Source organism: Nycticebus coucang, chromosome 2 (assembly GCF_027406575.1).
Source record: "Nycticebus coucang isolate mNycCou1 chromosome 2, mNycCou1.pri, whole genome shotgun sequence".
Classification (NCBI taxonomy): Eukaryota; Metazoa; Chordata; class Mammalia; order Primates; family Lorisidae; genus Nycticebus; species Nycticebus coucang.
This window is the reverse complement of record NC_069781.1, coordinates 177,949,100-177,965,848: the sequence shown is the minus strand read 5'-3', so window position 1 is coordinate 177,965,848 and position 16,749 is coordinate 177,949,100. Positions and strand designations below refer to the sequence as shown.

General features: G+C 49.9%; 1 protein-coding gene across 1 annotated transcript in view; it reads left to right on the top strand.

Annotated features, from left to right (window-relative positions):
* LOC128598601 (polycystic kidney disease protein 1-like 2) overlaps positions 1 to 16,749 on the top strand; it is a 49,159-nt gene that overhangs the window by 16,329 nt on the left and 16,081 nt on the right. Inside the window, exons 9-17 of the mRNA XM_053609187.1 lie at positions 827 to 1,026; positions 1,620 to 1,837; positions 2,374 to 2,590; positions 8,377 to 8,599; positions 9,778 to 9,982; positions 11,658 to 11,754; positions 12,989 to 13,126; positions 14,403 to 14,588; positions 15,296 to 15,623. Of these exons, the coding sequence (XP_053465162.1) occupies positions 827 to 1,026; positions 1,620 to 1,837; positions 2,374 to 2,590; positions 8,377 to 8,599; positions 9,778 to 9,982; positions 11,658 to 11,754; positions 12,989 to 13,126; positions 14,403 to 14,588; positions 15,296 to 15,623 (1,812 nt within the window). The remainder of the gene's footprint in view (positions 1 to 826; positions 1,027 to 1,619; positions 1,838 to 2,373; positions 2,591 to 8,376; positions 8,600 to 9,777; positions 9,983 to 11,657; positions 11,755 to 12,988; positions 13,127 to 14,402; positions 14,589 to 15,295; positions 15,624 to 16,749) is intronic.

Below are 16,749 nucleotides of genomic sequence, written 5' to 3'. Positions count from 1 at the left end.
GCTGCTAAGCAGGACAGCAAAAACACCCAGCGGGGAGAGACAGAGAAAAGGAGCGGAGTCAGAAAGTTGGCGCACGTTCCACACATGCACACTGTGGCTCGGAACAAGTTGGCTGCTAAGCATGACAGGCAGAGTGGCAAAAACACCCAGAGGGCTGGATAAATGTAATGTCCTCGGCGGGCCTCATGTGGCCCGCGGGCCGTAGTTTGAGGACCCCTGCCATAGATTGTGTTTATTTTATATCTTTTTAAATGGCCCATTGCTCCCAGTGTGTTGCCTTTTCCTTTAATCACATATCGTGAGCATCGTTTTGGGAGAACATGTTTGGGTTGAACTGTTAGCAAGAAGCAACAGGCTCCATTCCCAGCACACGTAGAAGCCAATGCTATGGCTCTGGCTTTTGAGGAAAGGAAAGCTTTGTTGTGAGTTGACTGGTGAGAAGACTGGAGGCAGCACTCAAATCTCTCTCCCCAAGCTGGGGGCTGGGGCACGTTTTATAGGAAGAGGATAATGAGGAGTAATCTGATTGGCTCTTGCCATGAGGCGATGCCAGGAGGCACGATCTGATTGGCTTATGCCAGGAGATGATGCCCAGGCTTGCTTCTTAATTTGGTCCCTATTCCCCCCTACCCCACCTAAGCACTTTTGTTCCACCTGTGGTTGATTCTTTAGTTCCAGCTGGCTCCCAAGTCACAATTTAGGCACACTTGGTTCAGCTAGGCACTCTCAGGTTACGTCGCCTGCAACCTCAAGGTTCATAGCGACTGAAAAACAACTCATCATTTTATTACACCCAAATGGCCCCTCTCTCCCTGCCTGCCCACAGCCACCTGTTTTTCATGAAGACCTCCACCGGCTTCCAGGATGGACACATCTGGTATTCCATCTTCAGCGGCTCAGCCCAGAGCAACTTCACTCGTGTGCAGAGGCTGTCCTGCTGCTTCTCGCTACTCCTCTGCACCATGCTCACCAGCATCATGTTCTGGGGCATCCCCCAGGACCCAGCTGAGCAAAAGATGGACCTGGGTAGTGTCTTGTATTGTGGAGGGCAGGACCGGTGGCTGGTGGACATGAGCCTTCACTGCCCCAGCAATGCCAGGGCAACTCCAGAGTCCCCAAAACTACACTCAAGTTCCATGATTTATGCGAAGGACTCACAGAACTCAGAAAAGCCAGTTATGATTTGTGGCAGCAAAAGGATGGAGGCTAAAATCAGTAGAGAAGAGAGAGAGCTGCAGGGAACAGGCCTAGGAGAGACCAGGCGGGAGCTTTCACTTGTCCTCTCCCTGTGGAGTTGTGAATAGTGCCAACTTCTCCTGACCATGTATGACAAGACACACCAAGTTGCCAACCTTAGCCTCCAGCACTCTGGGGGTCCAGCTGACAGCTGGTGGCCCAGGTCCTACCATAAATCACACCCTTGTCACAGACTATCTGGCCTGACCCAGGGCCCCAGAAAAACAGATTCACCCTTACCAGATAGGACCCCTGAGGGCTTAGAGGTGACCTTCCAGATGCTGGCAAGGTTAACCCTTCCCTGCACGGCCACCGCTGGATGGGGTGGAAGGGACTGGGCTCTGGGGTGGCCTCTCCCTTTGATCACTCACTCCCTTCCTCAGGTAAGATTGAGTTCACGTGGCAAGAAGTGATGATCGGCCTGGAGAGCTCCCTCCTCATGTTCCCCATCAACCTCCTGATTGTTCAGATCTTCCGAAATACCCGTCCTCGGGCTGGGAAGGAGCTCGACACCAAGAAAGGGAGCCAGGGGTCCCCCAACCTGACTCCCTCACCGCAGCTCGTGGAGAATGGCCTTCTGACTCCTGAGGCAGTGACCAAGGCATGTCTCCCACCTCACCTAGGATCGGGAGGGTGCTGTAGCCTCAGTAGAAATCAGGGTGTAGGAGTTTGGGGCCTGGCAGCCACATGTGGTCCAACAGCTGCAGTTGCCAGATTCATCAGCTGAATATACATATACAAACGCACACACTTGCACATACACACAGAGACACACAGATTTGTGTTCACACATATACACGTGCATACATATGCACACCATTTTTGAATACCTACTATGTACAAAATATTCCAACCCGTAGAAGAGAATGCTTCCTCTGCGTTCATGCACCTGGTGAGTTTTTACTGAGTGAGTTTTACCCTACTATGTGTCATAATTTGAGGAATACAGCCCAGAATGAGTCCAATCCCTGGAAGATTGATGGGGGAGGTGACAGAAGAAGCTTGGGGAGGGTGATGTCATGGCTCAGTGGGCAGTGAGGGTTCTTGTGCAGATTGCTGGCCAGGCACATACTTGGGCCCCTGTGCTATGCTCCTCTCCTGGGGCTCACGTCCACTTATCCCTGTGCTGCCTCCCAGGACATGTGGAGACTCGTCAGCTCCCTGTTTAAAGCCCTGAAGGTGCCAACCCCTGCCTCAGGCTGGGACCCAGTGAACGTGAGGGACATCAGTTACCTCCTGGCCTTGGTGGAAGACATCATTTGTCCACAGAACACGGCAGGGCAGGTGTCCTGGGACGAAGCCACAGAGAGAGTGGACCTTTTAACATGCACACGTGGACCATCACAAGTGAAAGGTGAGTGCTGGACATTTCTTTGCCAAGAGAAGTGGCATTTAGGGGCCAAGCAGAGACTGAGCAAAGGGCCAGGTCTGCATCTCTAGGAGGCCAAGAAACCATCATGAGTCTCCTTAACCAGCCACTGCTGTCACCGGTGGCCATCACTTCCTTCTCTGCACCACAGCACCCTGTTGTCCTCACAATGCCAGCTGCCTTCCCACTAAGGGCCTTTACACATGCTGGTCCTTCAGAACGTTCTTCCTCCTCTCTTCAGCAGGCCAATTCTTATTCACATTTTAGTCTTGGGTTAAGTGTCCCTTCCTCAGGGGAGCAACCAAACCTCCCAGCCTCCGGTGGGGTTTCTGGTCACACACCCTTTAGCCCCTGAGCCTCTCCCTGCGTTCTACTGCTTGTGGCTGAGGAATGGGTCACAGGAAGAGTTGTTTAAAGGTAGTTCCCTTCCTGGAACGTGGAACCACCCCTCTGTCTTCTCTGTCTACTCAGAAGATCCTCATCTGGGGACTGGCTCTGCTGCTGACCAGTATAGTGACCCTGGACAGGTCACAAAGTGTTGGGGCACAAGACGATGGACCAAGCAGTCAAACATGTTAAGGAACATTGAGACGCAGATTGGAACGCTATTCCTTTCTCTCAGTCTCTCAGGGCTGGGGGTAGATAAAAAAAAGAAAAGTTATTTCTTTTTCTGTTTTTTCGTTTGTTTTATTTTGTTTTGTTTTGACACAGAATCTCAAGCTGTCACTCTGGGTAGAATGCTATGGCATAATCATAACTCACAGCAACCTCCAATTCTTTGCCTCAGTTTTTCTATTTTTAGTAGAGACAGGGTCTTGCTCTTGCTCAGGGTGGTCTTGAACTCGTGAGCTCAAGCAATCCACCCGCCTCGGCCTCCCAGAGTGCCAGGATTACAGGCTTGAGCCACCACGCCTGGCCTCTCTATTCTTTGAGAAGTCAAGGGGGATGTCTCAGTTTAGTGCTTGGCAGAGATTAGTCTCAAATTTCCAGCCTTATGCAACAATATCCAATAATCAGTAACGTTGTTTCACTTTTATCAAGTTGTCTACAGGGCACATTGTTCAGATTTGAACAAGTATCCTGACTCCCCTCTTAGAATCACTTAGAGGAAGAGTGTCATCTGGGGCAGTGCCATCCAGGGGAACTTTCTGCAGTGATGGAAATGGTGCTGCCTCGGGGCTAGTGGAGTAGGTTTAAATTTGAATCTGGTCACTGGCTAGCCAGTGATTTTCAACAGGTGTACCATAGCACACTGATATGCTGCAAAAATGTTTACAGATCATTAATTAAATTATTTTTAAAAGAAGTTTAAAGCACAGTAGAATATTCTTTTTTTTTCCTTTTTTACTTTTTTTTTTTATCAACATAATTTAAGCATGCTGCAGGAGTTTAACTACAGGTTCAAATGTGCCATGAGATAAAAAAGACTGAAAAACACAGGTAAGCCTTGCTTAGAGCACAGCAGTGTGGTCTACAGAATGGGCGATTTGAATTCATAACTCCTGGCCCCACCTTGATAGATCGAATTAAATTTCCAGGGGTGAGGCCAGGTCTCTACATTTCTTACAGTCACTTTGGTAATTTCTATGTACAGTGACTTTTGAGAGTAGCTGCCTCAAGATTAAGTCCCAGGCCTTGCTGCAGCACTCAGCCTTCACGGCCCCACCTATGTGACCCTGAGGTCTTGTCTCTCACTACACTTCACCTGACTCACACGCTCCAGACCCTCTGGAGGTTTTGCCCCAAAGAGTGAGGCTCCAGCTGCCCGTGAAGGTCATCCCTGCAGGACTCTGCTTGCACTTGGCCTGAGTCTGGGGACTTTGACATTCACAGCTGCACACACTGGCAGTGGGCTGTAGACCTTAAGAATAGCAGCTCTGGAGTTGGCCAATCCTTGGGATCTCCCAGGGATAATAGCGCTGTGCAACTTCAAACAAGTCGCTTGACCTCTCTTGAGACTTTGTTTCCTCCCCTAAAGGATATGGGTATCGATCCACCTAGCTCCTAGGCTCCCTGTGAGGACTGAATAAGATCCTAAGATACGTAACTTGGTTAGACTCCAGCCTGACACAGAGCCGGTATTCAGTGGGGCTGTGATTGTCAGTGATGGCATCTTCTGGAAACAGGAGCAGGAGCCTTGCAAAACAAAGGGTGTTGATGCTGGAATCCTCAGCATCAGGGGCTTCAGTGAGGGAGGCCCAGGTCTGGAGGGTGAAGGAGGGGGCTTCCGGTCAGAAGGAGGGAGCACTAACCTTGCTGTAGGCATTTACCTAATATCCCGAGTTGGTCTGAGTCAAGGTCAGAGACGCACCGGGCGGCAGCCCCCTTCATAGGCATGTTGTTTTCTCGTTTGCCCCTCACTGGTGACAAGGGGACGGGGACCCCACGTTGCCATGTGGGGTTTCATACAGTTTCACACACCCTTTGGTCCAGAGCTAGGCCATGCTGCCCCAGGAGAATATTTCCCCGGACACCACCCTTCCAGCTCAGGGACCTGGGACTGAGGCCTGGTTCTGCCCATGTAAGCCCAGTTTCTCATAAAAGGCACAGGGCATGGTGGAAATGTTCAAATTTGGTTGCCTTTTTTTCTTACAATGATATGTGTTATCTCTGTCATTTAAAGCAAAAAAATATGGGCAGGGGTTGTTTGTGGTTTTTTAATTTTTTCTTTTATCCTAACCATCAGCTAAATAAAAATGAGATGTTTTCAAAGAAATTTTTAGGAATCTGAAATTTTTAGGAATCTGAAATTTGAACAAACCAACAGTGGAAAAACATGCATGAGATAGGGCGGTGCCTGTGACTCAAAGGAGTAGGGCGCCGGCCCCATATGCCAGAGGTGGCGGTTCAAACCCAGCCCCAGCCAAAAACTGCAAAAAAAAAAAATTCATGAGATAATCAGGAGAAACTTGACCATTGACTGGTTATCTGATGCTATGAGATGAGTTTTTAATTTTATTTTTTAATTGACAAATAATAATTATACATATTCATGGGTTACAGAGTGATATTTCCTTAAGTATAATATATAGAGGTCAGATGAGGGTAATTAACGTATCCATCATTTCAGACATGGATCATTTCTTTGTGTTGGGAACATTCAATTTTTCCCTTCTAGCTATTATCGTTAGCTATGCATATGCCATGGTATAGAGCCCTAGAACTCAGTCCTCCCAGCACTGTGATTTTGTGTCCTTTAAAAAATCTCTCCCTTGGGCGGCGCCTGTGGCTCAGTGAGTAGGGGACCAGCTCCATAAACTGAGGGTGGCAGGTTCGAACCCAGCCCCGACCAAACTGCAACAACAACAACAAAAAAGCAGCCGGGTGTTGTGGCAGGCACCTGTAGTCCCAGCTACTAGGGAGGCTGAGGCAAGAGTATCACCTAAGCCCAAGAGCTGGAGGTTGCTGTGAGCTATGACCCCATGGCAGGGTGACAAAGTGAGGCTCCCTTAGCCTCCCTCCCAATACTTAGGGAGGCTAAGGGAGGAAGATCACTAGAGGCCAGGAGTTCAAGACCAGCCTGGGCAATGTACCAAGACCCCCAACACCCCCATTTTTAAAAATAAAAAAGTGAGCCACCTGCTAGTCAGGAGGCTGAGGTGGGAGGATCACCTGAGCCCAGGAGTTTGAGGTTGCAGTGAGCTATGATTATGCCACCGCACTCTAGCCTGGGTTGTCGGGTTTGTAGTATAGTTTACACCAAGCTTCTCTGCAGGGCTTGCTGACCACAGTCCACATTCCTCAAACCCCTTGAGGCTTAGCAATAGTCTGGTGGTCTACACAGGGTGTGTGGCACCCAGCAGGCTCAGGGCTAGGATTCTGGGGGTCCTATTGACCAGAGTCCAGGATCCTGCACCCCTCTTCAGGTGCCACAGATAACCCGATTGCTATCTGGTGGCCGAGAACGGAATGCCTAGCAAACCAAAGATTACCATCTCCTGAGTCCTGCCCAGGCATAGATAGCAATCACTAAAGCAAGTGAGGCAAGTTCACCTCCAACTTGTAAAGTACTCCGAGCTGTAATCACAGGATGTGCCTGCATGCTTTCCCTTTCTTTGTACCTTCTTTGTTAATGATTACTTGGAGCACCTTGCTTTGAATAACTCAAATGAAGTTTATGCATTATGTTTACGTCAACATGATTGATGATTTTTTATTTTATTTTTTTGAGACAGAGTCTCAAAGAGTAGAGTGCCGTGGTGTCACAGCTCATAGCAACCTCAAACCCTTGGGCTTAAGCAAGTCTCTTGCCTCAGCCTCCCACGTAGCTGGGACTACAGGTGCCCGCCACAATGCCCGGCTATTTTTTTTTGTGTGTGTGTGTGGCAGTTATCATTGTTATTTAGCTGGCCCAGGCTAGGCTGGAACCCACCAGCCTTGGTGTATGTGGCCAGCGCCCTACTTACTGAGCTACAGGCGCCAAGCCTGATTTTTTTATTTTTATTGAATAAATAGACCTAGGGGAGAATGACCCAGTGCTGGACTTGCTGGCTGCACTTGAGATGCCGCTGGCTTAGTGTGCGCCTCTCACAGGCTCCCATCGGTTATTCCATCTGAAATCCCTGCGTTTAAGTTTTTCTCATGTCAACTGCCCTCAGGGTAGATCCCAGCAAAGGATGTGGGGATCCTGGCCCCCACACCAAGTGACAGAGAGGGAGACCCTGTCTCAAGAAACAAACAAAAAAGAAGATTGATAATGACATCATGGTTATCTTTGTAAAAAGAGTCCTTATCTTCTGTGCAAATATGCCAAATTATTTAGCGAATGACATGAGTTTTGGAATTTGCTTTCTAATAACCTACCTGGAGAGAGGGTCTAGAATATGGGTGAAACAGTTGGCCACAAGTTGGTCATTTGGAGGCTCTGTGGCTTCACCTCATTTTCTCTACATTTGCTTAAAATGTTTCATAATTTAAGAAAAAGGTAAACACACAGATTAAAGCTTATACTATCTTTGGCACTAAGCAAAACAGTGTTTAAATCTTAATCTTACCATATTAATGTATTTGCAGATGAGATCATGTTATGACTAGAATATGCTTTATTTGTTTATTTATTTTTTATTGTTGGGGATTCATTGAGCGTACAATAAGCCAGGTTACACTGATTGCAATTGTTAGGTAAAGTCCCTCTTGCAATCATGTCTTGCTAGAATATGCTTTAAAATACTCCAAAGATGAGACAAGGCCAGCGTGGCGGCTCACGCCTGTAATCCTAGCACACTAAGAGGCTGAGGCAGGTGGATTGCCTCAGCTCATGGGTTCGAGACCAGCCTGAGCAAGAGCAAGACCCCATCTCTAATAATAGCCAGGCATTGTCATGGGTGCCTGTCAATTCCCAGCTACTCGGAAGGCTGAGGCAAGAGGATTGCTGGAGTCCAAGAGTTTGAGGTTGCTGATGAACTATGACACCATTGCACTCTACTGAGAGGGACAAAGTGAGACTCTCTTAAAAAAAAAAAACAACAATGAGACAAGGTTGGACATTTGTTGTAACTGACGCAGCAGGGTGCTGAGCCTGGGTTTCTCCTCCCTGACTCTCCACATGTGGGGAAATTTTGAACATGTCCCTGATAAGATTCTAAAAGAGAAGCATTTGAATCCTAACTGGCCATGTGACCTGAGAAGCTCCCCACCAGCTCTCTGAACCTCAGACTTCTCACTGCTCAGCCTGGAGCCAGGGTTTGTGACTGTTACTATTGTTGTTTTTATTGCCGCTGGTTTGATCTATGACTCAGCACAAGCTGATGACTCTCCTGCTTATCTCCCAGGGAAAATGCAGTGCTCTGAGCCTGAGGTGGCCCCAAGTGGCCCTTGGAAAGACAGTGTGTACAAGCAGTGTCTCTACCTTCAGCTGGAGCACATGGAGCAGGCACTGCGGCTGGTGGGACCCCACAGCTTCCCCCAGCAGCACGGCCATGCCCGGGCCCTCCAGAAGCTGCAGACGCTGAAGGGCTGCCTCGGGGGACAGCCAGGAGCCCCAGTGCACACCAGGTAATCCTCTGCCCTAGGTGGGCACTTGTCCTCCCCAGCCTAGGGCCCACTGAAAGGATGTCCATCCCAGACCCCCTCCCCCAGGCAGAAATGATTCAGAATTCCTGTGAATATTCTGGGAGACCAGGTTTAAACAGGGGTATTTTCTGAAAGGCACTTACAGCCCTTTGATGAGTACTTCACAGTTCATGACCATTGTCATGTGGGCTGTTTCCTAACTGCACACTGGGAGCAGGCCTTCAACTTCTCTGAGGCTCAATTTCCTTATGTGCAAAACGGGGATAATAATTCTTATCTCCTGATTCAAACTTAAAACAAAATATAGCCAGGCGCACTGGCTCACGCCTGCAATCCCAGCACTCTGGGAAACCAAGGCAGGTGGATTGCCTGAGCTCACAGGTTCAAGACCAGCCTGAGTAGGAGTGAGACTTCATCTCTGAAAATAGCCAGGCATTGTGGCGGGTGCCTGTAGTCCCAGCTACTTGGGAGGCTGAGGCAAGAGAATCGCCTAAGTCCAGGAGTTGGAGGTTGCTGTGAGCTGTGATGCCACAGCACTCTACTCAGGGCGATAAAGTGAGACTCAGTCTCTAAAATAAATAAATAAATATTTCAGCCCCTCCGCCCAGTATAACAGGAGGTAATGGTTGTTGCAACTGTCTGTTGGACGCCTGGGAGCTTGTTGTGCTCGCTAATTTTTATATGATGAGAAATTTTCATAGTAAAAACTTGGTACAAATGATATCATGCCGGCCTTCTAGGCTTGCTGTGAGGAGTAACAGGGCAAATCTAAAGAGGGACGGAGGGAGGGGGGTGGGGCCTTGGTGTGTGTCACACTTTATGGGGGCAAGACATGATTGCAAGAGGGACTTTACCTAACAATTGCAATCAGTGTAACCTGGCTTATTGTACCCTCAATGAATCCCCAACAATAAAAAAAAAGGGAAAAATAAATTAATTAATTAATTTAATTAAAAAAAAAAAAGAAAAGAAAGCAGGGTCAGACCCTTAGGAAGTGCTGAGCAAATGTGACTGCGGCAGGTGCGTCCAGGTTATGAAGGAGAAACCGGAGGATCTGAGAGGTCCAAGAGATTGGCCAAGGTCATGCAATTGGTGGGGATGGAGTGGGGTCTGACCTTAAGCCCGCTGGGGCCACCCTGAGTAAGTCTACTTCTTTGCAGGGCTCCGCGGGTGAGCAGGCCCCCTGGAGGCCTGCCCTGGTGGTGCATCTTTGTGGCCTGGCTCCTGGTGGCAGCCACCAGCGGTGTGGCTGCTTTCTTCACCATGCTCTATGGCCTGCACTATGGGCGGGCCAGCTCCCTCCGATGGCTTCTCTCCATGGCCGTTTCCTTTGTGGAGAGCGTGTTCATTACCCAGCCCCTGAAGGTCAGAGCCCATCCCTACAAAGCTGCCCTCCTCCCCTCCACCCATCCTTCCCCTTCCACTAACAGTGTCATCTTTGGACTTTGGCCATGTATTCATTCATGTATTCAATTCATTCAACAAACATACAGAGGCTCGGCATCTGTAGCTCAAGAGGCTAAGGCACTGGCCATATACACCAGAGCTGGCGGGTTCAAATCCAGCCCGGGCCTGCCAAACAACAATGACAACTACAACCAAAAAATAACCAGGCATTGTGGCAGGTGCCTGTAGTCCCAGCTACTTGGGAGTCTGAGGCAAGAGAATTGCTTAAGCCCAGGAGTTGGAGGTTGCTGTGAGTTGCGACACCATGGCACTCTACCCAGGGCAACAGCTCGAGGCTCCATCTCTAAATAAATAAATAAATAAATATTTATATATAAAAACAAAAAAATACATACAGCAGTGCCACCTCTGTGCAGCCCCTGTGGCAGGAAGTATAATAAAGAAAATGAGGATGATAACCCAAGTTAATGGACACTCACTATAGCCCAGGTTTAATGTTTTATTTTTACTGGGATACCAGCATTTTGTAGTCACAGTCACCCTTTGGCTCCTCCTCTGTTTTATGGGTGAGAAAAGTTGAGGTTATGAAGTTAATGTTGGGCGCAGTGGCTCACACTTATAATCCTAGCACTCTGGGAGACCAAGGCAGGTGGATTGCTTGAAGTCACCAATTGGAGATCAGCCTGAGCAAGAGACCTCATCTCTAAAAACTGGTGGAGCATTGTGGCAGGTGCCTGTAGTCCCATCTACTTGGGAGGCTGAGACAAGAGGATCACTTGAGCCCAAGAGTTGAAGGTTGCTATGAGCTGTGAAGTCATGGCACTCTACCCAGAGTGACAAAGTGAGAGAGTCTGTCTCAAAAAGAAAAGAAGTTAAAGTTGGCTGGGCATGGTGGCTCATGGCTATGATTTGGTGCCCTGAGACAGGAAGACTGCGTGAAGCAAGGAAGTTCCAGAACAGCCTGGATAACATAGTGAGACACCCTCCCCCGCCCCAATCTATACAAAAAATAAAAAAGTCAACTGGGCATGATGGTCCACTGATGGTGTACCTGTAGTCCCAGCTGGGAGGTTGAGGCAGGAGGATCACTTGAGCCCAGGAGTTTGAGGCATAGCTCATGCAGTGAGCTATGATTATACCACTGCACTCCAGCCTGGGTGACAGAGTGACACCCTATATCTAAATAAATAAATAAATAAATAAACCTTTATGCTTATGAGATGTCACCCAACCCCTTTGTTTCCCCATTCTACCCTGTACAGCCTTTATCCTAAGACCCCAAAAACTCCCAGCATCTCTCTCAACAGCAGGCTTGGAGAGTATTAAGAACTGGGTGTATGCGGAGCCTTTTCCTTCCTCACCAATCCGCAGGGTCCTTCCCTGCTTTTTAAAAATTATTAACACATAAGCAGAAAGAAAGGGAGGGGTAAGGAGGGGTAGGGAGGGGACCCACGGGAGGAGTGATATGCCCTGCTGAGAGACAGTAGACCTCAACCAGGCCAGCAGCAGCTAGGGAAGCTCTGGGACTTGGAGGACTCAACAGTGTGCAAGGACCTTGGTGCTTGCTCTTTATAAGCACTGCCTTTGGACCAAGTGATGAGAGTTACCAATGGGGACCCCGGGTCTTTTCTAGGTGTTGGGATTTGCTGCTTTCTTTGCACTGGTCTGGAAAAGAGTGGACGAGGAGGAAGATATGACAGCCGCCCTAGCAGGATGTCTGTTTCACCCAGGTACTGTGCTTTACCTGGGGGGCAGAGGCAGGGGCCAGGCCAGCTGGAGACCCTCCAGAGTCCAGCACTGGGGTGGGCAGAGAGGCCCAGGCCTTCTCAGACCTTTATCCCCCATCAGCCCTTCACCTCAAACTAGTGAGAAAAAGTGACTCCGTCTTCTGAGTAGCCTCATTCCTTCCCTACCCAGCCTTTCTCTCTGACACCCAAGCACAACCCTTCAGCCAGAAGTACCTTCGGGCTGAGCTGCCTGCATGGACCGTCCTTCCCTGTAGAATTCTGAACAAGCAGCTTTCTTTTCCAGCCCTCAGGGCCCTGAGCTTTAGAATAAAAACCAAAAAAAGAATCAGTTTGCAGATGGGGTGCAAAAAGTGGTTCTAAATTAGACTTCTAGGACAAAGGCCTACAATCTACAGCCAGTAGGCCAAATCTCACCCACTGCCTATTTTTATAAATAAAGTTTTATTGGAACACAGTCAGGCTATTCTAGGAGGGCCTGGCCAGGCCCCTTCTTCCCCACCTGACTGAAAAAAAAAAAAAAAAAAAAAAAAGACACATGGCCAAGCCATTGAACTTGGAAACTCCATGCTAAGTGAGAGAAGCAAGAGGCAAGACCCCACATGCTGTCTGGTTCCCTTTACAGCAAATGTCCCAAAAAGGAAAGTGTGTAGGGACAGATGCGTGGGGCTGAGAGAGGGTCGACTCTCTCAGGAGACAGACTCTACCAGGGCACCGGGATGAAAATGTCCTAAAACTAGGACTAGGACATTTGTCCTAGGACTAGGTCGTGGTGGTATAAACGTACTGAAATCATTACATTGTAGACTTCTGATGGATGAGTTTAATGATAAGGATAACTTAATAAAGTGGATTGAATAGGAAGATACTTGGAGACAGGCAAGACTCTGAGGCATCAGTCACCCTCAACTTCAAATCTGTCAAAGTTTTGGAAGTGTCAGGGGGGCGTCCTGGGATCAGTAAGATTTTGGGGAGGAGAGGGCATGTGTCATTTTGGTTTGTGAGAATCTACCTAGTGAAGAAGGCTCAGGGTTATGGGCCTGAGATGGGCCTGGGATGGCCCAGCAGATGCGCGGAGCGGATAGCTGGGAATGACCCTCCAGGAAGAGGGATGTGGAGTGTTGTGCACCTGGGGGAGAGGGGCCTTCTGGTCCCAAGGGTGGAGCCCCGCTCCCCGACCCCTGTCCAGGAGACTACCCAGGTGTCCTGCCTTCCACAGATCCCTATGCCGTGTTCCGAGCACGAAGGAACAGCAGCAGGGACGTCTACCAGCCGCCTCTTGCCGCGGCCATTGAGAAGATGAGAGCCGCCCACCTGAAGGAGCAGAAAGCCTTTGCCCTCATCAGGGAAATCCTGGGTAGGCGCCTACTCGCCTGCCGGCTCGCGGCACACACATCTTCCATAGGCCCCCACACCACTTTTGGGCCTCGGTTTCCTTAGCTGTCGACACACCCCAGCTTCTTCCTCATACTTAAAATCCTTCAGCAGCCCCTCTTGGCCGTTAGGACAAAGTTCAAACTCCCCACTGTGGCTCCAGCCACCTTGAGTGCCCTCTCTGGGCCCCGAGTGGCAGTCACACTGGCCTCTGTGGTGGCGGAGACCCCAGCCCACTCCGCGCCCCAAGCCTATGCCTAGGATTGTTCCGTGTCACTTGCCTGGACTGTGCTCATCCCTCTCCCCACCTCTGCTTCAGGCTAATTTCTCTGCTTTTTCAAATCTCAGTCCGAACACGGTGTCTTCAGAGGGCCTCCCCCGGCCCTCTGGCCAGAAGATTGCACACCTGAGTGTGCATCCAAGTCTGGGTTTCCCAGAAGCAGATCCGGGGCAGGTAGCTGATCTGGGCGGTGATTCCAGGACGCACTGGGAAGGGAAAGTGAGGCAGGGAGGGGAGGAAGCCAGTATAAGGTGACAGGTGGGTTCCAAGTGGCGCCAGGGACCTTGGGAGCGCATGTAGTGCACACCCCTGACTTGTCCTACTCCTTGGCATCCATCCAAGGACTCTTGGGGAGGGATCCTCAGAATGTGGATTCCCAGGCCTGGGCCCAGAGGCTTTGGCTGGGTAAGAACCTGTCCCCCACCCCCACGTGATTGTGATGTCTGCCTTCCAAGTGAACCTCTGCACCTGATAGGCCCTTGCATCCCACTAAGCTGTCCTCAACAGGACAGGTGAGCACCACAGGCAGGAAACATGCCTGTCTTTACTGCTGTATTCTCAGCAATGCAGCATGGTGAATGCCCCATTTCTTAAAGTTGTTATTTAAAAAACTTATACAGCATAAACTCTGTGCAGGCACCTGTTTTAAGTACTTACAAAGGGGATGTTAACTGGCCCCTCATCACAACCCCGTGTCATAGAATCATGGTCACCATTTTACAGAGGAGGAGAGTGAGGCCCAGAGGGTTACAAGAACATGGATAGGAAGTGACAGAACCAGGATTTACACCCAGGCAGGAGGCCCATGGAGTGTGACTTTATGCCTCTTTGCTATCCCCATAAGGATTGGGTCCATTGTCATCAGATGGGCAATGTATTTGTCTGAGAGACCTCAACTGCCCTGAGCCAGGCGCTGTTCCATTTCCTGCCCTGGGAGTCGGGGGTCCTGCCTGACTAGGGGCTGTGCCTGCCTCCCCAGTGTACCTAGGCTTCCTGTGGGCGCTGCTGCTGGTGGCCTATGGGCAGAGGGACCCCAGCGCCTACCACTTCAACAGGCACCTCGAACGCAGCTTCACCAGGGGCTTCTCAGCCGTGCTGAGCTTCCAAGAGTTCTTTGAGTGGGCCAACACCACCCTCATAGGCAACCTGTACGGTCACCTCCCAGGTACAGTGCCCTGGCCCTGCCTGTGTGCCAGCGCCCTTGTGCATGCTGCTGTCTCCTGCCTAGGGACAGGTGTGGGGCAGCATCAGGGCCACATCACGAGGTTGATGTCAACCTCAGCCTCATAAGAAAACCAACCACTGCAGGACTGCATGCTCTGAAGGATGCTCTGAAGGAGAGACCCTCCCACTCCTCTTCCCTCCTCCCCTCTCCCTGTCGGATGCAGGGTGGAGAACATTCTAAATGAGAGATAACCGAGCATGGATCAGTCAGGCAAAAACAGTGTGCCAGGCAGAACGAGGAATGTGAGATAGCCCAGCATGACACCATGACGTGGTCTTGGGACTACAGTGGGAGGAATGTGGCTGCCATGTAGGATTTAAACTAAGGAGCAGTGAGAAGCAAAGCAGGGGAGATGGACAGGGGCCCAATGAAGACCTCCGAAGTGCCTGTGCTATCCTCAAGAAAACGAGGTGCCATTGACCGTTTCTACGTGAGCGAGTTGCTCATGTGGTGTAAGAAGGATCATTCTGGAAGCCCTTGGAAGCTGCAGCAGAGTGGGGGCAAGTTAGGACCCTGGGGAGGCCTGATGGAGCTAATGTAAGGATGAGGGACAGTGCTGGGGGAGAGAAGGGGTTGGGTGTATAAAACACAGAAGAGGTAGAGCTGATGGGACGTGCTTGATTCAGCCACCTGTTTTTCATCTTTAGGCTTTGTCACTGATGGAAACTCCAAGCTGGTTGGCAGTGCCCAGATTCGCCAAGTGAGGGTCCAGGAAAGCTCTTGCCCTGTTGTCCAGCAATTACAGGCTTCTCTTGATGGGTGCCGTGCACCGTACTCCCTGGATGTTGAAGACCTGGCAGACTATGGGGAAGGCTGGAACGCCTCCACCCACAATTACAGCAATGGCTTTCCCCAGGCTTGGCAGTACCAGAGCCAGAGCCAGCGTCGTGGGTATCCCATCTGGGGGAAACTCACTGTGTACCGGGGAGGAGGCTACGTGGTCCCATTGGGGATTGATCGCCAAAGGGCGTTAAGGTAAGCCTGATTTAATTCCTCTGAAGCTGAGTAATGCCTTTTGCTAGAGTCCACGTCTGGTTGGATGATCTGGCCTTCAAAACAGGGCTAAGCCAAGTTCATTCAAGTCCTTGTGGGAGGGGCTAGCGCTTTCAGGATTTAGAATCATTCAGGTCCTATTTTCAGGTGGAAGGAAAGTCCCTGTCCAGCATTGTTAGCCTGATTGCCTCTGCTGGAGCCAATTGAGAGATGGCGACTCAGTACAGCACAGTGCAGTCCACCTTTAGGCAAGAAGAAAGTGGTTAACGCTCTGGCAAGAATTATACAAGGTCTGAGGTTTTTACCCTGCTTATAAACTGGCCTGTTGCTGTTTCATGGATGCTGGCAGAGCACGCGAGACTCCTGGTCAGAGACAAAGGATTTTGTTACAGCAAAGTAGCAACAGAACATCACATTAGTCCCCCCAAAAGGCCGTGCCTACCTGTGCCTACTACACTGAACTTGGGGCATTCACTGCTTTTCTAGCAGCAAAAACAAACCTGCTCTTTGTTCAAAGGAAGCCGGCACTTCATCCCTGGAGGCTGATTATTGCAAAAACACAGCCCTGAGAAATGGCCTCGGGGTCAAGCCAGGGCTGTGCATTCCCAAAATACCCAGTAAGAACATGCAGGGACACAGGTTCAGAAGCAGAGAGCCCTGTGTTTGTAACCCTGGGTCTGCTCTAGTGGTGCAGCCCAGAACATTAGTGGACCTGTGTGACCATCAATCTGTTCCACTGTATGATAGCACTTGGGTTGTTTCTGACAGCCAAGCCTGTCCTGCCTACCAACGCAGGGGCTAAGGACAGGCCAGGAATGGTCTATTTCAGAATAAGAGGTATTTTTGTTGCTACAGAGAATGACAAGCAATCCCAGCATTCTGGGAGGCCACGCTCAGGTGTTCCAGACCAGCCTGAGCAAGAGCAAGACCCTGTCTCTAAAAATAGTCGGGCATTGTGGCGGGTGCCTGTAGTCCCAGCTGCTTAGGAGGCTGAAGCAAGAAGATCTCTTAAGCCCAAGAGTTGGAGGTTGCTGTGAGCTATGATGTCACAGCACTCTACCCAGGGTGATAAGAGTGGGACTGTCTCAAAAAAAAAAAGAAAGAAAGA